General features: G+C 30.1%; 3 protein-coding genes across 3 annotated transcripts; all 3 read right to left on the bottom strand.

Annotated features, from left to right (window-relative positions):
* Positions 1-3046: 3046 nt before the first annotated feature.
* Positions 3047-3704, bottom strand: LOC126661555 (uncharacterized). The gene is made up of 2 exons (XM_050355409.2): positions 3638-3704; positions 3047-3367 (listed from the first exon to the last, which is right to left on the bottom strand). Exons 1-2 carry the CDS (start codon positions 3693-3695, stop codon positions 3054-3056), a joined length of 372 nt encoding a protein of 123 aa, XP_050211366.2. The 5' UTR covers positions 3696-3704; the 3' UTR covers positions 3047-3053.
* Positions 3705-14382: 10678 nt separating this feature from the next.
* Positions 14383-18130, bottom strand: LOC126659637 (COP9 signalosome complex subunit 8). The gene is made up of 5 exons (XM_050352955.2): positions 17912-18130; positions 17738-17817; positions 17376-17557; positions 15573-15680; positions 14383-14923 (listed from the first exon to the last, which is right to left on the bottom strand). Exons 1-5 carry the CDS (start codon positions 17993-17995, stop codon positions 14784-14786), a joined length of 594 nt encoding a protein of 197 aa, XP_050208912.1. The 5' UTR covers positions 17996-18130; the 3' UTR covers positions 14383-14783.
* A 1720-nt stretch (positions 18131-19850) lies between these two features.
* LOC126660734 (H/ACA ribonucleoprotein complex subunit GAR1-like) lies at positions 19851-24633 on the bottom strand. The gene is made up of 8 exons (XM_050354388.2): positions 24507-24633; positions 24266-24408; positions 24001-24081; positions 23687-23775; positions 23524-23598; positions 22319-22380; positions 21412-21609; positions 19851-20226 (listed from the first exon to the last, which is right to left on the bottom strand). The coding sequence occupies exons 2-8, from the start codon at positions 24389-24391 to the stop codon at positions 20129-20131; spliced, it is 729 nt and encodes a 242-aa protein (XP_050210345.1). The 5' UTR covers positions 24392-24408; positions 24507-24633; the 3' UTR covers positions 19851-20128.
* Between the last annotated feature and the right edge of the window lie 1286 nt (positions 24634-25919).

Raw genomic sequence — 25919 nt, 5'->3', positions numbered from 1 at the left:
CCTATATTTATACAGATTTTGAAATGCATAACTGATTAATATATTAAATGCGATATTATTTTGGAATCAATCCATCGATTTTTTTTACTTAATTTGAATTATTGTAACTAATTACTAATTATTGTTAGTTTTCTTTTTTCTTTTAAATAAACTCCTTAATTATAGCTAATAGATTATTTGACATTTCCATATAATTCACCGTTTTCCATTTCAATCATTCTTATTTAAATGAATTTATTTGGAAAATCAATTTCAGCTCCTATTAGCGTCAGTTACCATATCTCATAATATATAAATAGGAGTTATTTTCTACCAAATAAGTATATTATAACTAGAGTAACTCACTTATATATACATATGAAAATGTTTATTTACACTAGATATGCATGCACCATTCATTCGATCAGGCACGGATCCAGCGGATTAAGAGGGTCAGCCTATCCTTCTCGCCGAAAAAAATTAAAAAAAATATAAATATAGAAATTTTTTTCTTATAGTATAACCGCCCCCTTACAAACCGCCCTACAAGTGTTAGGGGCGGTTTTTACCTTGCAGAGGAGGTTTTACAAGTGCAAATTACCATATTTTTGTGTTTATTGTCGTTTGATTTTTTAAATAACGCAAAAATTTCGTCTTTTCTAAGTTGGAGTCCTAGTATTGCCATTCGATTGGCATGCATTCCAATTCTTGCGTGTTTTACATTTAATCTTAAAAAATTAGGATTAATTTCAATAAAAAAATCACGATTTTTACACGAAATTTCATTTTAATCACGACTTTTAAAAGTTGCCATATAAAACCGTGACCTTTCATTTTTCTTCAAAACTATCAGTTTAGTGTATATTTTTGACTAAAATCTTCATTACATCATTAATTAAAGACCTAAATTATAAATCGACAACAAATATTATTATCTTTCGACTAGAATATGTAGGATTAGTAATGTTTTGTTAGAAAAAAAATACACGGAATTGTATTTTGGTGATAGATTTGAAACAAAATGACAGGTCGTGTCTTTATATAACAGCTTTTAAAAGTTGTGATTAAAATGAAACTTTATTTAAAGATCATGATTTTTTATGGATTTAACTCAAAAAAATTAATATGTATCGGCTGTTGTAATTCATAGAAGAAACTACTAAAGCAATCAAGCATTCAACCTTTCATCTAATGGACGAGATAAACCCTATTATATTTTTCGATATAAAATCATTTTTAACCTTTCAAAAAGTTTTAAAATAAATCCTTCATCCCTAAGAGAACTAAAAACGCAAAAAAAGAGAGTTAATTTTGTACATAATATTTGAATGTAATTTATTTTTTATTTTTTTGTCATAGGTTGTTTCCTTTGAAATTTTATGAAAGGGTTGGTGGTCTTTGTGTGAGTGTGCAGAGGTTAAACTACAAAATGGAGATTTTAAAATTAAAATCAAGCGGTTATAGTAATTTTTAAAGGACACAAAAAAAATTCTTAAACAAATTACGGATAGCGTTTAAAATTGAAAGATAGCTTTTATAATCGAAAAACAGAAATTGACATTGTAATTGAAACTATGATTATAAAAATGTCAAAAACCGGAGATCAAAATAAAAAAATTATAAATTGCAGTACAAATTCATATAACTAAAATATTGACATTGCTTTTTCTCTGAGAGTTTTTGAGTTTTTGGTTATTTTGTTTGACTTTGCAGTCGTCGTCTTTTTTCTCTTTTAAAGCAAACCTTCAAAAAACCGTTAGATGCCTACTTCTTCTCAACCGTCCACTTTTTTTGAATTTCCACTTTCTCCATTTTTATAAAAATCATCATTCAATAAATTGTTATTACACGTGCTAAAATTAGCGATCTTGGATTATTGGCTTCTATGTCTAGGCTTCTGCAACTCCTTATTTTTTTTGGGAGGGCTTTTGGCCTTTGAGATACTTTAACTTGGGATAATTAGTAAAATATTTAAAAAAATTGTACTTTTTAATCACAATTTTTCAATTTGATTTTCATACTCCAACGTGTTTACTCTTTATTTTATTAATTAATTTTTTTATTTTTATACTTTACCGCTTTGGATTTATACTTCTTTTTTTTTTTTTTCTTCTTCTTCTTCTTCTTCTTTCACTTTATCCAAACAAAATAACTAATAATTCAACAGATAAATTTAAAATTTTCAGCTCATAACAATTAAATAGATAGATTGAATGAATTTCACAATTTAAGAACTAGATAAGAAATTCATATATTTCGATTCAATCCTATTCTATTATTTCATTTAAAAGAAATCTATAATCTATTTAAAAATTTAAAAAAATGTTAAATTTATTTGTCAAATCAATCTCCGTGGAGCACATTAATGGCTTTCCATTGTTTTTAAAAAAAAATAGGGTTATGTTCTAAATTAATACTCCAATATATGATCATATATAATTGGCAAACATATGATCACGGTATGTCATAGTATAATTCTAATTTTATTAGAAATCTGTAGCAGTTCAATTACTTGATAGTCAACGATTTTTGACCGTTCATCATTAGTAAGTTAATAGCTAGTCGTGATCTCCACCGTTCATATAGTACAAAAGTAATTAATATATGATATATGCAACGTAGCATAGCTACTCTAGGGCAGCATTTACACACACTAAAGGAAACGTTACCGTTACCCATAAGTATCTTTTCTGTACATAATTCTAAAATTGTTATTGTTAATGTAAATATAAAATAACAAATAATTTTAATAAAATATTATTTGAAGTAGTAATTATTAACAAAATTAAAACCGCAAGTGTTGGCCGTTTTTTAAGGAAAGAAAATTCAGTTCATATTCTCATTAGAATCATCTATTGATGCAGACTGCATATTCCAATTTAGAAATTTTGCATAATTTCACTATCAAAATAATATTCATTTCCATATTTCCTCATTTAATAGATTCAATAAACACTTAAAATAGAATAAAAAATAGAACATTACCATAAAATTTCACTTATTTGGCATTAATAAAGAGTGGAAAAATTAGTTAACACTCTAATAATTAATCAAAATCTATTTAACTTCTTCCCTTAAGAACAACCAATTAGGGAGCTAATCACCTTAAACTGAAAAGGGCTATCCCAAGCATAAGTGAAACTAACGGATTCATATCCACGAACAACGTCTCCGTTATTAAGGAGACCTTCAGTACCGGTGATCACCAATTTTAACGGATCAACTTTTTCTACAGTTTGAAATCCATTGCAGTCCAATTTAATATAGTCTCTTGTACACAAGCAATCGTTTGTCACGGTGATATTCCATTCTGGCTTATTTTGTATTTTCTGTCCCGTCGGAATTTGAATAAATTTAAATTGTGATACAGCATCGCATTGACAATTCCCTGAAACAAACAAAAAGTAATTATAATGTAAAACATGCAATATAATTGATGAGAATTAATTCAGGTACGAATTATTCTTTCTGAACTTAAAAAAAACCGTAACTTTTCATAGATCTAGAGGTTTTAAAAATCATATAGTAGTTATCAAATAGTTATCTAATATACAAGATAGAGAGAAAAAGTAATTTTAAAAATTTTAAATTAAAAAATCTGACCTAACATATGATATATGAGGAGTTAACCTGAAAAACAGTAATTCTCACACTATACCTTGTGTAGCAAGAAAGAGCATGACAAATGCAAAGACAAAAAGAGTTGAAGTTGCCATTATAAAATATATTTCACTACTACTAATTTGAGAATGACTTTATGAGAAATTAGCCTATATTTATACAGATTTTGAGATGCATAACTGATTAATATATTAAATGCGATATTATTTTGGAATCAATCCGCCGATTCTTTTACTTAATTTGAATTATTTGTAATTAGCAATTATTTTCTTTTAAATAAACTCCTTAATTATAGCTAATATATTATTTGATATTTCCATATAATGCACTGTTTTCCATGTCAATTATTCTTATTTAAATGTATTTATTTGGAAAATCAATTTCAGCTCCTATTTAGCGTCAGTTACCATATCTCATAGAATATAAATTGGAGTTATTCTACCAGTTACTATATTATAATTAGAGTAACTCACTTATATATACATATGAAAATGTTTATTTACACTTAGATATGTAGAGAAATTCTTAGGTAGACTCAGTCCACCACGTCATCCGTAGACTAACCTATCACATTTTGACACGTCATTAAAATAATGGCACTATCGTAATATTATTATCCAAAGGTGTAAACAAGTAATGAGCAAAATTACGATAATGCCATTATTTTAATGACGTGTCAAAATGTGATAGGTTAGTCTACGGATGATGTGGTAGACTAAGTCTACCTAAGAATCTCTCAGATATGTATGCACCATTCATTCGATCAGGCGCGGATCCAGCGGATTAAGAGGGTCAGCCGATTCTTCTTGCTGGAAAAAAATTAAAAAAATTATAGATATAGAAATATTTTTCTTATAATACAACCGCTCCCTACAAACCGCCCTACAAGTGTTAGGGGCGGTTTTTTCCTTTTATAGGCGGTTTTACAAGTGCAAATTACCACAATTTTGTGTTTATTATCGTTTTTTTAAATAGCTGAACGCGAAAACTTTCGTCTCTTCCAAATTGAAGTCCTAATTCTGCCATTTGATTGGCATGTGTCTCAAATCATGAGTGTTCTACATTTAATCATTAAAAAATTAATATGTATCACCTGTTATAATTCATAGAAAAAACTACTAAAGAAGTCAAGCACTCAATCTTTTATCTAATGGACGAGATAAACCCTCTGATATTTTTCGATATAAAGTAATTTCTAGCCTTTCAAAAAGTTTTAAAATAAATCCTTCATCCCTAACGGAATTAAAAACGCAAAAGAGAGTTAATTTTGTACATGATATTTAAATGTAATTTTTTTTAATTTGTCTTGTCATAGGCTGTTTCCTGTGAAATTTTATAAAAGGGTTGGTGGTCTTTGTGTGTGAGTTTATAGAGGTTATACTACAAATTGGAAATTTTGAAATTAAAATCAAGTGATTATAGTAATTTTCAGAAGACACAAAAAAATTAAAATTTCTTAAACAAATTACAGATAGAGTTTAAATTTGAAAGATAGCTTTTGTAATTGGAAAAACAGAAATTGACACTATAATTGAAACCTTGATTAAAAAAATGTCAAAAACCGAAGAGTAAAACAAAAAAAATGTAGATTGCAGTACAAATTCATATAACTAAGATATTGACATTGCTTTCTCTTTGAAAGTTTCTGAATTTTTGGTTATTTTATTTGACTTTGCAGTCGTCGTCTTTTTTCTCTTTTAAAGCAAATCTTCAGAAAATCGTCAGATACCTAATTTTTCTCAACTGCACACGTTCTATGAACTTCCACTTTCTCCAGTTTTATAAAAATCATCATTCAATAAACGGTTAATTACTCTATCAATGGAGTTTGATTCAAGTGATAATCGGTTTGATATCGCTTAAGTAAGGTTTCGGGTTCGAGTCTTGTGAATGCAGAAAATCTCCACTGACACCCACCATGCCAGGTGCACTCGAATCTGAATTAGTCAGGGCAAAGACTTGAAAACCAGATGGCCTTACCAAAAAATAAATTGTTACTCCACGTGCTAAAACTAATTATTGGCTTACAATAAAAAGAGATTATCTCTTTTTTAATAAAAAAATATTCCAATCTTTAGTCAAAATCTAAATTATATTGAGTTTAAAATTAATTAAACTGCAATCTTCTTTCTCTCCTTTTGTTTTTAAAATGGGGCTACATAAAATGAAAAAGTACTGTAGTTTTTTTTATAATAAAAAGTACCGTGGTTAGAAGAGAGTGTTAAGAGAAAAAAAAACTGGAACTCTAATTCATATAGATTTATTTGGTCAAATAAAAACCAGACGGATTTCTAAAAAACGAATGGTTCGGGCGGTTCAATCCGGTTTCTATCCGGTTCAATCTAATTTAACTAGATTTCCTGTTCAATCCAATTTAACCGGACTATCGGCTCATAAGATCATTTGGACCGGATGGATTTCCGGTCTATGGTTCAATCAGTCGAACCGGTCAGTCCAGTCCGGTTTTAAAACACTAGGTAAAACAAAATGTTGGTCATAGGACAGCATACCCTTGCCATTAGGACTATTGGTGAGGAACAAGTACTGCATTTTATGAATGTTGAAGTGGTTTTAATTGGAATTGATATATAATACTCTCTTCCTTTCATTTTAAAAGTCTCATTCTCTGTTTGAGAGTTTTATTTTGAAAGTCGTATTTCTAATTTTAGAGTTATTCTATGTTCCTTTTACTTTTTTTTTAATCACTTTAAAATAAATTTTATGTAAAACTCAATTACCATTAAAAAGGATAAAACATGAAAAATATAGAGTTAATGTCAAAAAAAATTACGAACTTTACACGTTTTTTCATTTTAATCACGCAATTTATATTTTCTCATTTTCATATAAAAACTACTATCACTTTTTCTCAAATTCATGCACGGTGCTGAGGTGGCACTCATTTATTGGTTAAAATGCCCTCCACCTCAGCGAATTATACCAATGGAGTCATGACACCTCAGCACCGTGCATGAATTTGAAAAAAAGTGATAGTTCGTACATGAAAATGAGAAAATTTAAACTGCGTGATTAAAATGAGAAAATGTGTAAAATTCGTAAATTTTTATGATATTAACTCAAAAATATATAGTAATAAATTCTTTTTAAATTTTTGTGTAAAATAAAATTCCAAATATGTATGATATTATTTAAAAGTCACAAATCTTGTATTAATTGTTAAAGCTGTTGTGAATCAAGTGAAAGATGGCCCAACCTTACACAAACGCATATAAACACACATATAAAGAGAGAGTGAAACTATTTTAACTTTTTGTAACTTCTTTTAAGTTATAAATTCAATATTCTAATTGATTATTTAATGTACATTGAATTCATTATTTTTTAATATCGAATTGAATTAAGTTAAACATAGTTGATATTTTTCTTCAAAATTCAAATCATTGTCACTAATAAATATATAAAATGAAAAATAAATCTCAATAGAAATACATAATATTGTGTATGAATATAAATAAAAATAAACTAGTAATAAAACGAACAATCAATCTAACCATTTTGATCTAAGGCATAAGTGTCTTCTAAAATTACTTTATATTTTATATAGTAAATATTATTATAACCGTTTATCACTAACGAATATCGATAAAAAAATAGATTAAATATGAGATAAACGAAGTAATTGTAAAATCATCTTAACATTATCAGAATATATTGATTTGCGAAACTAAAAATAGAGTAAATATGAGAAAAGATAAAGTGATTGTAAAATTATCTTAGTATTATCAGATTATATTGATTTGCGAAACTAAATAGATAATAACTAATTCATGTTGAAAAAAAATTAAAATTTGATAAAATTGAAATGAAATTTAAAATTTAGTTGAAATTAAAATATGTGGCAAAAGTAGACACACGCTCTACTTTAATTTGTTCACGGTTGATAATAAGTTTAAAATTGAGATAAAATTATAAAAATGCTTAATGGCAAAAAAGACCCCAAACCTTTACAACTTGTTGCAATATAAACAAAACCTTTTAATTTTTATAAGGCCTAATCACTCAAAAAACCCTCACATTTAATATATTTTTCAATTCCACCCCGACATTGAAAATTTGTCAATTTTACCCACTTTTGAATTTTCCGTTTTCAATTGTACCCCAATTTTTTAATTTTTGTTAATTTTTTTTAAATTTTTTAACTTAAATGATGAAATCATTCAATTAACTAAGTTTAAACCTGAAATTAAATTTTTTTTTATTCAAAAAAGTACAAATAAGTCCTTTATTTTTAAAAACTAACTAAAACCTATAATCATATTAACACTAACTTAAATTCTTAATTAATTTAACTAAATTTAAATAAATTTTAAAAACATACAATTAATATATGCTAGACATGGAGAATGTTTTAAACAAATTTCCAAACGAAAAAGACGTTAATTTAATTTTTCAGGGTACAATTGAAACACAAAAATGCAAAATAGGGTAAAATTGACAAATTTTCAACGTCAGGGTATGATTGAAAAGAGGCTAAAAGGTCAGGGTTTTTTAAGACATTAGACCTTTTTATAATAATAGCCAAATTATATTTTTTTTTGTTGCAATAATAGGCAAATTGCACTTTTTATGTAAATTTATGAATTTTTTTACCACTTCTTGTGATTTTTAGTATATTATAAATCAAAAATAATAATAGTTTAATATTTTAATTTTTTTTGAAAACAACAGGTTTGGCCACCAATTTGGCTATTATTGCAACAAAAAAAAATACAATTTGGCTATTATTCCAAAAATTAAAAAGTTTTGTTTAAATTGCAACGAGTCGTAAAGATTTGGGTTTTTTTACCATTAATTAAGCCTTTATAAAAATTAAAAAATTTAGTTCTAATCGAAAAAGTGAAAAAAATATATGGATCTATTTAATAATTAGACCTATAAATAATTACTCATATGGATTGGTCTCATGTTTCTAAATTTTAAAAGACTTAAATTAAAACTTGCTGAATTAGGATTTCCTAATCCTATCAGGACACACGCTGTTTCCTTTTCCCTTATATAATTGCTTAAATACTTAATCCAAATCCAAACTCAATACAATTTTCTTTCTTGACGCTTAAAAATGGCGAAAATACCATCAACACGCGTAAACATGAAAGCCCAGAAGAAAAATATCAAGAAAATCTGCAAATATTCCGATTGGGAATCGGACGCTGCTCTGCTTCTGTTGCATCTAAGCAACTCCGACGACGAGCAGAAGAAGGAAGATGGACAATCTTGTACTGATCGTGCGTCAAGATCATGTTCTTCTGTTACTGTATTGAATGAGATTAATCCCGTCGAAGATGATGACGATGATGATGATGTGTATCCAAAGCGAAGAATGAAGAGAATCAGATTGATGGATGATATTTATAACTCGACTCAGCCGATTAGTTTTTTTGGATAAATGTGACTCAGCTGATTAGTTGCTTGAAGATTAAGATAAGGGTTTTGATGGATTAGATAGGTAGTGTAGTTTTATTTATATATAGTTCTTTTTTTGTCTATTTGATTTTCTAGCTAGAAAGTTTTGTATATGACTGTTTTGAAGATATGATTGAATAATATTAATAATTATAAGAATTATATCTTGAGCTTTCCTGAATCAAAAACTATGGCAGATATGTGGCGATCGAACCAGCTAACATATGAATTATTCAATTTAATTCGATTTTTGCATGCTTTTTTTATGGCCGAATCATATAAAAAAAAGGAGCTAATAGAGGAGGAATTAAACAGTTGATTATTAGAGAAGGAATGGGATGAGATGACTAAAAAGATATAGAAAAATAAACTTGAATATAATTGATTACGTACATTACATTTTATCAAGGTGTCAGTGGAACTGAAAAATGAGAGGAGGGACAAGAAAGTTGAAATAAAAATCGGTAACTGGAAAAATGAGTGAGTCAATTAATTAAGGTTGCGATCGACAGCCTGGAGATTGCTTGGGACCGTGGCTTCAGAAACGTCATCCTTAAACGGATAGTAAATTGGCAGTCGATGCTCTTCTCTAAGACGAGATTAAGGTGAATGCCAATGACATGCAGCTCAATACTATTCGGAATAATTACTTGAAGAGAGGGTGGCACGTGAGAGTTATTCATACTATCGTGAAGGAAACCGTTGTGCGGACTGGATGGACAATCATGGTTTCAAGCAAGACATTGGGCTCGTCATATTTGATCATGCTCCAAAAGACGTTATTAGCTAGTCTCATGCTAGATGATATTATGCGAGTCTTGTTCCCTCGTTTGTATAGATCGCGCTAGTTCTCTTGGCCTTGGCCAACCTTCCTTTCAAACGAAAGTAAAGGAACAAAAACATTATAATGTTAGGAAACTGCACGCAACTAATGACGGACGGTCATCCCCTGGTTCCACCCCTAATTACGCGAACTGAACATAGAGACCGCGATTGCAATAACAACTTCAGTTTCTGTCATAATAAGTTTGTCTGGCTAGAAAAAGCTTGACCCTTCGAGTCGTGGATGGCTAATCTACTTCATCCTTAAGGTTTTTTTTATGACAATGGCACGAAGGTAAAAAAATATTGATGAATAGCACATTAATAGATTCTTGAATTATTATTTTTGTCTTAAAATTCTTTTGAAGTCTTTTTGACTTTGCAAACAACTGATGAATACTCTTGCTTTACAAGAAGTACATCACAAGTTTAAGGTTTTACTAGTAATTTTAGACTATCTAAAATATTCCTAAATATATGAAATTATAATTGTAGGATTGTAAAGGAACATAGCTGAGCCGAGTTTTGAGATGTTCATATTTGGATCGTTATATAAACGAGGTGTCTATATTTGATTCATTTAAAATTTATAGTGTTTATGTTCGGTTTGTATTCAGCTCGTAATCGTTCGTTTAGCTTATTAACAAACGAGATCACAAACAAACTCGTAAACATACTAAACGAACTTATATACGAGCTTGTTCGTTTAACAGTAAAATAAACGAACACAATTTTTTCATCAAAACTATCTAATGGACTGACAACGAGGACTAGCAGTAGTAACAGTCCGTCCCCAAAATGCAGGATTGCGGCGGCAGGTGGAGGATTGCAACGATGGGTTCATAGGAAGAAGGCTGATTAGGGTTTAATTAGTATTATCAAGGTTTAAATAGTTTTAATCGGGTTTTAATTTAATTCGATTAGGATTTTAATTAGCTCTAATTTTAGGATTTCAATTATGATGATTATTTAGGGTTACTTTGTTTAATTAAGTATTTTACTCACTCTTTTTTCAGAGGGGTGAAATGATAAGAAATAGCAAAAGTTTGGGTTTTTTGACCAAATTTAATAGAAATGATTTTTTGATACTTCATGACAACTTAAGGGTCTAAATTGATCTTTTGTTCATTTCCTAATCCTAATCCTAGAAGGAAACGCTGTTTTCTTTCCCTTATATAAATACTTAACCCAAAACCAAAACCAAACTCAATCAAATTCTCTTTCTTGACGCTTAAAAAATGGCAAAAATTCCATTAAGACGCGTAAACATGAAAATCCAGAAGAAGAAAATCTGGAAATATTCCGATTGCGAATCGGACGCTGCCATGCTTCTCTTGCATCTAAGCAATTCCGACGACGAGCAGAAGAAGGAAGATGAACAATCTTGTACTGATCGTGCGTCAAGATCATCTTCTTCTTCCTCTATTACTGTATTAAATGAGATTAATTACGCCGAAGATGAGGACGGTGAAGATGATGTGTATCCAAAGCGAAGAATGAAGAGAATCAGATTGATGGATGATATTTATAACTCGACTCGTCCGGTTACTTGAAGTATAAGATAACAGGGTTTTAATATGTAGTGTAGATTTTATTTATTCTCTGTTTAATTTTCTAGATGGCTAGAAAGTTTTGTATCTAACTGTTTTGCAGATGATGATAGAATAATAATAATAAGAAGAAGAATATTTTGAATCGGAACTTACAATGTGTTGGCAGATAAATTATTCAATTTAATTCGATTTTTGCATACTTTTTGTGGCGGAATAAAAAATATAAAAAAGAGGAAGAAAAAAACTGATGATTGTAAAAAGGAAGAAAAAATGTTACAAAAATAATGAAGGTGCATGGCTAGGCTATGCTTAAGGTTTTTTTATGACCATGGCACAAATGTAAAAGAACTTTGAAGAAAAGCACATTAGTGTAAGAGATTCTTAAATTTTTCTTTTTTTTCTTAAGATTCTTTTGATGTCTCTTTGACTTTGCAAACAATTGATGAATACTCTTGCTTTACTAGTACATCACCAATTTAATATAATTTCCGTATGCATGATCTACTTAAACACAGTGAAAGAACCATGAAATGAACAATAATAGTTGATAATCGAAGAAGAAAGACAAGATGAAACAATTAAAAAACAAAATAACACCGGAAGAAAATACTTTCTTCATTCATAAATATATGACGTTTTAGAGTATCTAAAATATATATTCTTAAATGTATGACGATGTTATAAGTAATAAGGTTTTTTTCTAAAAAACTATCTGGTCTATTATATTCAAAAAAGAATCTTGTTTTTTAGAACCAGATATATACAGAGATTAACAGTATTAAATTTTTTTCAAGTTCGCTTCTACTTGAAAAGGTTGATTTCAGCAAATTTATATCGCTTTGAACGGATAGATTAAATTAATGTACACTTTTTATTTACAAAGATCGATGAACTTGACTACTCAAGTTGAAGTGCTCAAACTGAAGTGAACTAAAAAGAATTTTGATTTAGATGTATCCCCTTCTCTTTCAGAAAAAGATCTAGTTGAAATAGAGGCAGCGACAGGCAGTGGATATGGACAATGGCGGAACCAGAAATTTTTTCAGAGGGGTCGAGATTTCACATAAAAATACGAAGTTTAAAAAAATATAAAAATACGTTAAATAAATTTTTTTAATTAAATTAAAGTGCTAAATATTGAGTTGATAATAATAAATAACACAAAAATTAATAAAACCCTGAGAATTGGAAAGGGCAAGAAGTATAATGATGGATTTAAGAATTAAGTGTTATAGAAAGGTGATTAATTGAATTTCAAATTTAAGATTAGGGTTTTGAAAAATAAAAGAATAAAAGGAAAAAAAAAACTAACCTAATTTAACTTTTTCCAGTTTGAAACAGAAACAGCCTTGGGCTATTTCTGTTTCAAACGTTTAATTCCAAACGACATTTGGCTCAAAGCCAAACAACTCGTCGTTTGGTATAAAAAAAAATAAAACAAAAAAGGACCCTTTAAATCTATCAAAATAATATCACGAGTTGCAGCGCTGCAACTCGTGAAAGATGGCCGGATCGGAGGCGTTACAGCGATCTCCATGCTGCTGCGGGCTGCGGCCATGGGATTGAGGCAGATCTCCTCATCTCCATGCTGCTGCGGGCTGCGGCCATGGGAGGGTCGAAACGAAGACAAGAACCGACAGATTAGCACCGGTCTCTCATTTGTATCCGGCGAGGAGGAGGGTCGGCCGACCCTCCTGACCCTCCCGTGGTTCCGCCACAGGATATGGAGGTGGTTATGCTGGTGGAAGAAGTAGGTCTGGCGGTGGAGATAAAAAAAAAAATTGTTTGCCCATCCGGTTTTCAGAACTTCGCCCTGACTAATCCGGATTCAATCCGCATGGCGTACTTGGCATGGTGGATGAATCTACCAGTGGAGATTTTCTGCACTCATAAGACTCGAATCCGAAATCTTGCTTAAACGATATCAAACCGCTTACCACTTAAACCAGCCTCCATCGGTGATGGTTATAAATTTTGTCTTTAGTAAATTGTTAGGTTTATCTTTGTCAAATAATTAATAGCCAATCAATTGACAAATATCTAATTTTAATCCAAAATTCGCTAGTCGTGCCATGTGAAATATTTAGTGTAATTGTGCCATATGGCACATCTTCATAAAAAAAATCTTATTGAAAAAGGTTTATTGCATCCAGTTTAGGTGAATTTAGCAAAAATGTAGCCTCCTTTGTTTAATATTCTTTTAAATATTACTTCATCCATTTCAAATCAATATGCACCTTTTTTTATTTTTCTTATTTCATAATATAAACAGTCAGCTAGTGCTTAAATGTTTCATTGTCATATATATTCCTATTACTTGTAGGTCATGTTTGGTTCATAGAATAGGTGCGGAATGGAATAACTATTCCGTATAAAATGGCAATTATTTGCTTTGGTTCATAGAATAGGTATTCTAAAAATTGCTATTCCATGATTTTGTGGAATGAACACTCCTCTCAAAAACTAAAAAATGATTATTCCATTCTTTATGGAATAACTATTCTATTTCATGCTATTCTATTCCATAAACCAAACATGGCGGTAGTTTAATATATTAAGAAGGGACAAAAAAATATCACTATTTTAAAAGAGGACATGTGTGGTCTTTTTATAAATTTATTCATTTTGTCTAAATAAATAAAATTTCTTAATATTTATATTTTTCCTAAATTGTCTACCGATTTGGAACGGAACGAATAATTATATTTTTGATGTGTATATAACACTCTAAAACTTGATGCAATACAAAATAAAAATAACAGACATATGTAGTGTGAAACAACCGATAACTGGGAGCTGAAAGAGAGATCACTTATCCTGCCCCTTAATTACACAGCCAACTATTTGAAGAATTTGATTAAGTTTTTTTATTTATCATTTTGCTAGCACTCATTTTTTTCTTCCAATGTTTGATAAATGAAAATTTTCTTTCTACTAAAATGGCCAATAAATTCTAACACCTATGTTAAGGGGCAAGGGGATAAGAGTTGCTGCAAAGCAATACTGCTTGATCAAGAGAATGACTACAAAATACAAATACCATACTTAAAACATCTTAGCAATTCAATCCCACGCCACAAGTAATACATTTTCTTGTTCTTTTTGTCTACCCAAAGAGGGAGTTGAATTAAAATCATCTACCGAACGCCGTAAATTCCATCTATCAAATTCCACAATCATGCCCAAAATGGAAACTTCTCTAGCAAAAGTATTCAAAGAACAAGAGAAGAAAAACATTTATCCAAAAAAAACAAAGAAAGAAGATGAAATATCTATGATTCCTCGATGCACATTAGTGTTCTGAATATGTTCGAAGCCTTTTTTTTATAATTTGATCTAGAAACCTAATTGACATGGGTATTCAAAATAAGTTTATTGGACTAATTAATGCTCGAGATGAAATACATATTCTGTTAGCCGCTGTAATCTACTAGAATCCAGTTTCTGCTCTGTCACAATCGGCTGCTTCTTCACAGTTAGCATTCGAGATGCTGGATCAAATATCCAACCTTGCTGCAGAACGTCTGCATATGACAAGCATGGACTGATGATCAGACATGCAGCACATTCAATTAAGAAACAAAGAGAGAGAAAAATGCAGAGCTACCCAAGTCCTACAATATTTGCCCCACAAGTTTAGCTAAATGATTCATCATTATTCACCGGTGGGAAATACTGAAATTTCTGTATCTATAATTTTTAAGCTGACTATGAGACCTCAGAATCAATAATCCGTGTTAAGGCGCCAAAATATGTTTCATGAATGATGAATCACATGTAGATTCAATGACTTTTTAAAAGATCGGGATAGGATTGTGCCATCAAAGACTCCCATTGGCAGAAGTGTTAATTTTGATGTATAAATAGCTGCTAGAAGCAGTGCCTTATTGAATTTTTTTCTTACTTCTTAATGTCTAATTGAGCACAAACCTTGCTCCCTCACCCTTTATAATTTGTTGGCTATGAATGTGTCCATGTGGCACATATTAATATGTCTTAGCTAGGATTTAAACCCGGCAACTATAATTAGTTAGTCCAACAGCCATCAATACGACGCGTTTAACACAATGTACTGGAGAACAAATAACCATCTCCAAAAGTATTTTTAAAAGAATTGCTTTTGTCTTGGATTTTTATTGAAATAATATAGCATAAAGGAGAGATGCATCTTACAGTTCGCAGCATCATCTTCACTCATTCCCAGGAAAAGAGCTGTGTCTTGGATGCTAATGGTGGAATAAGCAGATAATAGCATTTGAAACATCTTCTTCGTGTAAAGTTCTGAATAAAAGAAACATGATTAAGAGCTTTACAGTACTAGAACATGTAAGAGACAAATAATGATAATTTCATAGTTAAAAATAAAAAATAAAAAAATAGCACCATATGCTGAAGTCTCACTAAACCACTTTCTATATTTGCAGTATGTCACTTCCATCAATAGTAGCATTTTATTCATTTATAGTTGCTTGAAAAATATAAAAGAGCTCACCCACACTAACACAAAATTTGAACAATTTCTACGCAATTCCATATCGTTTCTGCAGTAAAATAGATTGCAATGCGGAATACTTCAAGAATGTAGGTTTTTCCTTGTTGATTTACATTTTAACAATAAACATGTACCACTAAAAAAAGGAGAGCACATGAGCAATTCGCAAATCCATTTCTTCTGCATTCTCTGATTGATTACACAGAATTCCTCTCCATGTGAAGGAAGTAAGTAATTTGTTCAACACAAATTACATCTAAGGAGAAGAAGACCAAATGTCTGCAATGCAAAGGAATTAGTGGTTTGTGAATTTGAGTTAGTTGTTTACTACTTATCCCACAACCTAGGTAGCACGGAAACGGAAACGGGAAACGGAAACGATACGAAACGGACACGGGAAAACGAAAGTTTTTCAAAATGAAGGACACGAAACGTGGGGGAAACGTGTAAATAACAAAAATGTAGGGATATATTTATAAAAATATTATCTAAATATTTATGATAATTAATAAAATAATTCATTTTAATATACTAAATATTTAAAATTTTATAAATATATAAAAAAATATAATATAATTCAACACAAATAAGTATATTTCATGTATTGTGGGCAATGCGAATGTAAAATTTATGGGTAACTAGTTAAATTTTTTTATTTGTGGGTAATAATTTTAATTTTTTTACAAATTTTTAATTTTTATTATTTACGGAAACGACCCGAAACGTTTCGTACGGGTGTCCAAGAGTTTCCGGTTTCCGAAACGTTTCCGAAACGGGAAACGCAACTTTGTCGAAGTTTCCGTGCTTCTTAGCCCACAACCATCCAAGGAAATTGCTCTAGAATCAATATAATAAGTTAACAGCATACCAGAAGTAGTCTAGCCTTCCCCTGATTTCCGAGGAGGTTACTTTTATTGTTCGACTCGTGAACCTCTATTAACATTACATCCTACTTCCCATCAAAGTTCACTTCTAAAATAGATTACAAGTTCCAAACATTATTGTTCCCAAATAAATTATGATTTAATTTATTCCAAAATAGGATATGTATTAGTAGAATCCCATCTCGAAAGCCTACAAGGAAGCATGCCATGATACCATCACATCATCCTTAATCAAAAAGAATTAAGGCTCCTAATACATCTCCTTTAAAGCAACCAGGGAAAAATATTAGTTGTCAAACTTTCTGGTATGCAATTACATTGACAATTTTTTCCCTAAGATCACCAAGCCCCTAGCTATAGGACCACCAACGCCACATGACTACAAGTTTAGCAACACAAATTCATATAGCAAATCAGAAAAGGAGGAGCCTGGAGCCTGAGTTTAGGGTCTTAGACTTTCAAAGTTTGTGCTTCCACTAGACGTAAATTAGTTTCATCAATATTTTTGTACGTAATAACTCTAACAAATTATACAATGCCATAAGTAAAAGATCAAAAATGTAACAGGGCCAATTACAATACGAGAAGCAGAAAAATCACCAGAGAAAGCAGCAACAAGAACCCGAGTTTCTTGGCTCCAATCAAAAGCCCGAAGAGCTTCATGAACAGCGGCATAATTGTGCGTCCATAATCTCTGGCCAACTCTCCAAACAGCAACCACTTCAGGTTGATTTTCTTTAACAGCGGCAGGAACTGATTTCCAAAGGAACCGAGCACTATTACTGCATCATAAATTTAACCCATCACTTAAAATAACAAAATAACCCTTAAACTTCCAAAACCCTAAACCCCCAAATAATAACCCAGATTTCAAAACCCTTAATTTTCATTTCAATTACTGGAATAATAGACAAGTAACACAAAATAAAAACTAACAAAATTAAAAGTGTGAATAAACTTACATATCGTTGATATAAATGTGACCTAGAAGATGAATTGCGTAAGGCCATTCGTCCTGAAACGGAACTCCCTCTGCTGCCAACTGATAAAATAAAAAAAGGAATCAAAATTTAGAATAATAATGAAAAAATATTTAAAACTTCAATTAAATTTGGAAGAAGAAAAAAAATTGGAACCTTGAGCATGAGTTGGTCGCAGATATCAGAAATCTTGTCGTAAGATTTGGAAGCTAAAGCGTCCGTAAGGGGACTGAAATCCATGGCTACCAGAACTGTTTACACTGAGCACAAACTAAATTTTTATTAAATACTGCTGATCGGAAGAAAAAATTAAAGTTTAATTTTTAGTCTCAACTCTTCATGTTTTTAGCTGGGAATCCTCTAATTAATTTAATGCTTTTTAAGGAACAAAAACATATTTTAGTGATGTCTAAACTCTAAACTAAACTTATTATTTAAATTTGAAATATTATTTTAAAAATTAAAACTTAATTTTTAGAAGATATTTCAAATAAATATTTTTAAATGTATTTTGGTCATTTATTTGCTAAAAAATTGTATTATTTTTATTCCACTATCGTAATTAATAAAATATTAATAATAATATGTAAAAAATAATTTATTTATTTATATAATCAAAATAATATATTGTATCAATAATTTTAACTTTGTTAATATCTTAGTCGAAAATGGCTAAAAATTGTATATAATTTGATACACAATTTAAATATTAAAATATTAATTTAAAAAAAAATATCAAATATCAAAATAGTATATTTATAAAAAATTAGATAATATTGCCATTTTTTAAGATTTTAGATAAATTTTTAATTTTTAGGTATAAAGAGATCGAGGTGGTAATATTTTTTAATTTTGTAAAATATTATCACATCAAAGATACTCTAGTGATTTAAAATTATAATTTCGTAAGATATTGTCACATAAATGTTTTAAAATTAAAATGACATGATTATTATATTTTAATGGATTTATTTTATACATCTTTTATATTATTAATTATAAAAATAATATTAATCTTAAGTATTTAATTTAAGTATAACTATGTAATGTAAATGACATTTATAAAGAAGTAGATTTAAGAAAAAATTACTTTCTTTTACATTGATATAATATTTTATATTTAGATGCCTCAAATTATATAAAAGAAAAGTTCTAAAATTACTATTAAACATTAAAAGTATAATTTAAGTATATGTAAATATAGAAAAAGAACATTTATTCACATAAATATCGTCACATTCTTGGCGCTTTCCCTTTAGAGCATCTTAATGCTTTTTTTTTTCTTTAAAGAGCATATTTGAATAAATAAAGAGAATTTTTAATAATAATGAATATAAAACTAATCTAATTTAAGAGAATTTTAAATTTTAGAGATTTAATAGTTTAAAATGTAAAAGTTAATAATTTTGAAAGACGTAATAAAGGTTAAAAACACATTTTATGTTTTCTAAAATAAAAAATTGTTTTGATTCGCTAAATTTAAAAAGTTAAACTGATTTTATTTTATTTTTAGAAATAAAGATTTCATTGAAGCATTGATTTACATTTATATTTTTTAGGGGAATGTCATAAAAATTCACTAGCTTTACACGTTTTCTCATTTTAATCACGCCTTAAAAATCATCATTTCATGTACCATCTGCCTTTTTTTCTCAAATCCATACACCGTTCAAAAATGCGACAAAAATTGCTGACATGGCACTACTCGGTTTGTTATGACATGTCACTATCTGGTTGCCAACTCAGCAATTTTCACCGGATTTTTGAACGGTGTATGAATTAACGTTTGGATCTCAAAAGCACATAAACAGAATAAATCAGTTATAGATTTATTAATTTAACATTTAATAATTAATTTTTGTTTCAACTATGACTTTAATCTAAAATTTGGTTAACCACATTAATTTAATTAACATAATTGTTTATGAATATATTCAAGTTTTAATGCTTAATATTGGTAATGCTTAATAACAATTATTTGGCCATGCTTAATATTATCAAAATCTGTTAGTTGCCCTTGTATTATTTCCCTACTATCCCTATACATAAAGATAATTAGTACGACTTATAAAAATTATGGACTGCTTATACTAAATTGAATAAATATGCTAATATGTGATTTATAAGAAAATTATTTGCACTTAGGAATTGTACAACACTAACAAGGTGAAATAACATTTTTATAACAACTATTGGCTAATAATAATAACGCAAATAAGTGTACCTACCTACAAAACTGCAGAGCTTACCAACACAAATTTTCAGTCTCAAAACTCAAAATTTTCCACTATTCTTGAAAAGATAAATTACAGATGCATCCAGCTATTCAAGCAGGAAACTTATGTTTTTAACCTAAATACTTGGTGCTGCAAGTCAGGCAGCTGCTTGGATTGGAGCTGGACCACCGGTTCTAAAACCCTGGCCACGACCACGACCACGAGGCCATCCCCTTCCGGTTCCACGCCCACGACCTGCCCACCAGAAATTATTCAAATTTCAATGATTTCAATAGAATGGTAATAACCCTAAACTTGATACTGGAAAGGAGAAGCACAGTTGCATATATGAGAGTTCAAAAATCAAACCAAAGTGAATAACCGGACAGAACTGACAAATTTGGTTCAATTCGAAATTATAAAAAAAAAGTAGGAATTTTGGTTCAGTTTGGTTCTGAAGCAAATTATTTCAGTTCACTTCTGATGCAAACCAAACCAGACCGATAAATCAAACTGAACCAACAGATTTAGTTTGTTCAGATTGGTTTGAGCATTTGAAAATTATTCTACAATCAGTTAGTTTCAGTTTTGAAAAAAAAAATCAAAATATCAGCTTGATTTGGTGTGGTTTAGTATGAACCAATACACAACCCTGGTTTCGGATACACATAGACAAACAAGAAAGATGATGCTAGAAGCATTAGAAAATCTTTTACACTCCATGTAATACCATAATAGAAAAATCAACATTGCATAGACATCACAGAGAAAGATCATGAAATTCATATCCCAATCAAGATTCAGCCAGCAAACATTGTTAAATGGTGAAAATGTAAATTAACTAATTGGAGCTAACCTATATAGGTAACTCGTTACCTTGTTTAGTGAAACGCTTATTTTTATTTACTTTCCCCCTGAAATATTGTGCATTCGCACACTCTAGTAAAAAATAATTACAAAAAGAGACTTGTTACTAATCCTACATACAGCGAAACGCTTATTTTCATTTTCTTTTTCCCCTAAAAAAATGGCATTTACAAACTCTAGAAAAAAAAATTAAAAATAAAATGAGAGAAGCATAATGAAACAGGACCTGATAGTTTGTTTTTAATTGCATGTTCAAAACTTCTCTATGCCACATAAGCATGGCAGGTGTTTGCATGCTTTATGTATTTTAAATGCTCTGAAAATACTTGAAGTTGATAAGGAAGATCTAGTCAAAACAGTTCACCACTTGACTGGAACTTAAAACTATTCAAAACACCAGAATGCAACATAATTACTAAACCAACATAAGGGAAAACTATTGCAGCACTCTCCTAAAGAATATTTTTGTGAGCAGACTGTAGTTAATGACATGCTGTGAGTAACTAAAGCAATAGGGAAAATGTGAAAAGGGAACAAAACTGAAACACAAATTTTATTCAAAGACAAACTTACCACGGCTTTGAGCAGGCATTCCTGCTGGTCCACCATAACCATTGTAATAGCCTGACTCTGGCCTCATATTACCACCACCAAACCCTCTTCCACGCCCACGAAAACCACGTCCTCTTCCGCGACCTCTGCCTCTATTACCATATCCTCGACCACCATCATAACCTCCATTGGTGTACTCTGCTGCACCATTGTTATTACCTGCATTAGATATTTTTTCAAAATGTAAAAAAAATGGAAAGGAAAATCCTAGATTTCACACTTTTTACAATTAATTATAGAGAAAGTTCAGAAGCTACACCATACCATATGCATGATGTGGCCACAGATTATTCCTAAATATAATAATGAGAGGTGACTAAGAATTGGACTAGCCAAGCTTCACCATCATATCAACAGTCAAGATTCAAAACTTTAAACAGACTCAGTTTTAGTACAAACTAGACTTAACAAAGATAAATACTCAAGTTTTTACTAATTCAAAGATTGAAATTCATTACTTTTCCTATTTATTTAATCTGTGCTAGCTAATTAACTCTTTAACATAACCTGATTTATGCCATCCACAAATTTCCTTCTTCAATAATTAAACTATATTTTTCCTCTCAAAAGGCGTTGAAATTAATTACCATAATTTTAGCTAAAAAGATTTGTAAGTTGTAACCATTTATGATTTTTAGATCAACATGTCAAGTGTACTAATTCTTTCAAGACAATGCAGAGATTTACTGCGAATGTTAAGAGCATACATCTATAGTAACTCTAGACCACAACAAGATTTTCTTCCTTGCATGCTAGATGATGATTTAGGAAGAGATGCGGTGCAGTTTTGAATATTAGAGGGGTAAACGTAGCACTAATGAAGATATAAGAAATTAGAGCAGCAAGCATCCAAAAAATGACGGCGTACCTCGTTCATCATCGAATTCAGCTAATGGCTTCACTTGATCGACAGGGATTGGAGGCTGATATCTGACATTTAGAAGAAAAGCTAAGTCCAACAAGCGTACAGCAATTATACTATTATAGACAATGCTACATGGAAGCAGAATTAAAAAGCATAAAAAAGGAAGTAAGTTCATATGTGCAACTACCAAAATAGTGAATTTGAACTCTCTGAAGCTAAGGTTTGAAGGAAGAGAGAGAGACAAAATGTTAGCATGGACTTGGGTTTGCTGTCTATGTTTGGGTCAAAGCTTTGGTTCCCCAATTCATATGGAAAAGGAAACAATAAATGCCTGGAATAGATTCTGGATTAGACGGAACATGAGGTCAAAGGACTTCCGAAATGATACAAAAAAGAATCAACTAAACAAAAGAAATGTTCCGAGAAATAGAAAAAATATCATCAAGAAGAGTAAAAACAGTTGGACAATGGAGCATAAGCTGTTGTCATATAGTTTGAACAAGAAACCAAAGCAACATCTTCATTCAAACATAACCTAGTTGATATTCAATTTCTTTTACTATTTAATTATTTATCTGAGTTGTGCATCTTGAATACTCCTTTCATATTTCACATTCACAAATACTTTTTTTCCTTAAATGTCTTTTTAGTAATGCACACTTTGCACATGCCTTCGCAAGATTCAATAACACCATCTGATTAGCGAGCATAATAACAATTAATATACTCCTTGTCTGCTGTGATCATACAGAGAATACTGGTTCCAAAACCCTTCTGAAGTCGCATCAAAATAGTAAGCTAGATTCTTCTCTTGATAACAGAACATTAATCTAGAACACAAGACTAGGTAACTGCTTTCAATTTTGAAAAGTAGTTGCATCTCAGTCAATTTGAAGTAACTTTAAAAACCAGACCCTGTTTCTATTCTGTGCTCCCCAAGACCCGATGTAACAAAATACTCAAAAGTAAAGATAAAGATACAATGAGTACATAGCTAATAAGTTCTCAAAAAGATGTCTAACAATCTATAACAGATGAAAGTGCATAAGATTCCAATTGCAGCATAATTATATCTTTAATTTAGCTGATTTCTAGAATTAATTCAAATCCATTTACTCGCAACAATGTAAGAAAATCATAATTAAAAGTCAAGAATTCATCTAGAATGTATATCATGAACAAAGTATTAAGTCAGCTTTGCTATTTACCCGATAGAAGATGGACTAAGCTCCTTCTTTGACAGTGTAATTGTTATTACCGAAACATGGCGTGTGGTCTCTATACTGCACATATAGATCATGTAACAATTTAACTCATAACCACAATAAAAGTAAAAAAAAATCAATAGATTAAGGAGCTTTCGATGCTTACGGAAGAAGGCCTTCTTCTAATGGTTCCCATGTATCAGTTATATCAATAGACCCAATAGCCACATTCTGGTGAAGGCCAACAATCCGTCTCTAAAAAATCATTTCAAAATAATTCAGATATTTGATTAAAAGTACAGCTACCGCGCATTACATAACACAAATTTTACAAACAAGTATACATGTGGCATTTAAACTTAGCTAAATGTTATCAATTTACTATACCACATAAAAAGACTGTAAAGTACATATTGAGAAACCATCATCAAAAACAAAAATAATACACTTCAATATTCACTTAAAAATCAAAGTATCCACCTTTAACAATTCCGCAATCATGACGGTTTTATTGATGGCTCTACCAGTTGCTTTCAAGACAACCTCATCAGTACCCTTTTCCTGCATATCAAAATAAACACAGTTTTAATCAAAACAAAACAAAGTATAGCTATTAAACAAATAGTATTAACTAAACACAATATTCAATTACATAAAAACACTAATTAAAACAATTTTTTTACAATAATACCTTCAAAAAACACAAAAATACAAATTTTCAACAAAGCAAATATAAAAAAAGAACCTGAAAAAGAGAAAGAGCATAAGAAATATAATTTCTCATTCTTCCTTGAGCAGTAATTCTCAATTCATTCTCACTAATGGCTGTTGTGTCTGTCTTTGGCTTCTCAACTTTTTGGTACCTATCCATTTCTTCTGTTTTTTTCACTGTTTTTTTTTTCAAAACACAAAAAATTAGCTTGAAAATAATTGAATGAGCAGAATAAATTAAAGAAAATTAGGGTTTAGCGTATTTTTGAATTTACCAGACGGTGGCGGTCTAAGTCTTATCTTCAATGCAGGAAATTAGCAGCTTTCGGTTTTGTATTTTGTTTGATTTTGCAGTGTAAAAATTGAAAAGTAAATGAGGAAGGAGTGGCGGGTTTTGGATTTGGGTATTTATAGTGGTGGGTTTTTATGGGGTTGGATAGTTAGGGTTTACGTGGAGGGTTTTAGGTTTGTTTTCTTTTCTTTGGAAATTCTTTTAGTTTGGTTTAATGAACAAAGGGTCAACGCGCCCCCTGAACTTGTGACATAAGGTCATTTAACCCAGTTTTAATTTATTTGAGCAACTAACCCCAAAACTCTTTATTTTTGGGTCAAATAACTCTATAATTTATTTTTTTATTACAAAAAATAAGTTTAGGATAATTTTATCACAACAATTAGAAAACTTTTTAATTTTTATTTCGCATTTCTCACCTCCGATTTGTATTTTACGCGCTTTTAAAATACAATTATTGGGTTATCTGACCTAAAAATGAAGAGTTTTGGGGTTAGTTGCTCAAACAAATTAACATTGGGTTAAATGACTCTGTATCTCAAGTTTAGGGGGTGCGTTGACCTTTGTTCTTGGTTTAATTGGTAAATTTATTATGTGTCAGGCTTGGATTGGATAAAGCCCTCTAATAGGATTATGTATTTTAAAAAAGACAAAAGCTATCCTAAGGTCCCTATATTTTCTATTTTTCTTTATTTCGTCTATAAGAGTTTTTTTTTCTCTACTTAGTCTTTATACTTGCGAAAACAATTTTATAAAGTTATTTTGTCAATACAAGTTCGAAAGTATCAGGGACCAAATAATATTATTTTTGAAAGTTTAAGGACTAAGTAAAGAAATAAAAGGACTTCATAAAACTGTTTTTGTAAGTATAGGGACCAAGTAAAGAAATAAAAACGCTCTGGAACAAAGTAAAAAAATGAAAAGTATAGAGACTTACAATAGGTTAGGCTTAATGCTTTAAAAAAACTCCGACCTTTCATACCCTTTTTAATCCTATCCTGATGTTGAAAATTTATCAATTTTACCCCATTTTCCATTTTTTTCATTACAATTGTACTCTGAAGCATAAAATTGACCTTTATTGATTTAATAAAATTTCAAAAGAATTCTTCAAAAATTGTCAATTTAATATAAAAAGTTAATTTAATGTAAAAAAAGATCAATTTAAAGAATTTTTGCCAAATAAAAAAAGATCGATTTTATGTTTTAGGGTATAATTGAAATGAAAAAATACAAAATAGGGTAAAATTGACTGATTTGCAACGTCAGGGTAGGATTGAAAAGGGGATAAAAGGTCATCGTTTTTTAAGACATTAGGCCAATAGATTAAGCCGTACAAAAATATTAAAAAGTAATGTCGAAACCAAACTTTTATGCATCTCTCTTTACAGCATCT

Source organism: Mercurialis annua, linkage group LG8 (assembly GCF_937616625.2).
Source record: "Mercurialis annua linkage group LG8, ddMerAnnu1.2, whole genome shotgun sequence".
NCBI classification, from domain to species: Eukaryota; Viridiplantae; Streptophyta; class Magnoliopsida; order Malpighiales; family Euphorbiaceae; genus Mercurialis; species Mercurialis annua.
This window is presented reverse-complemented; position numbering and strand designations above follow the sequence as displayed.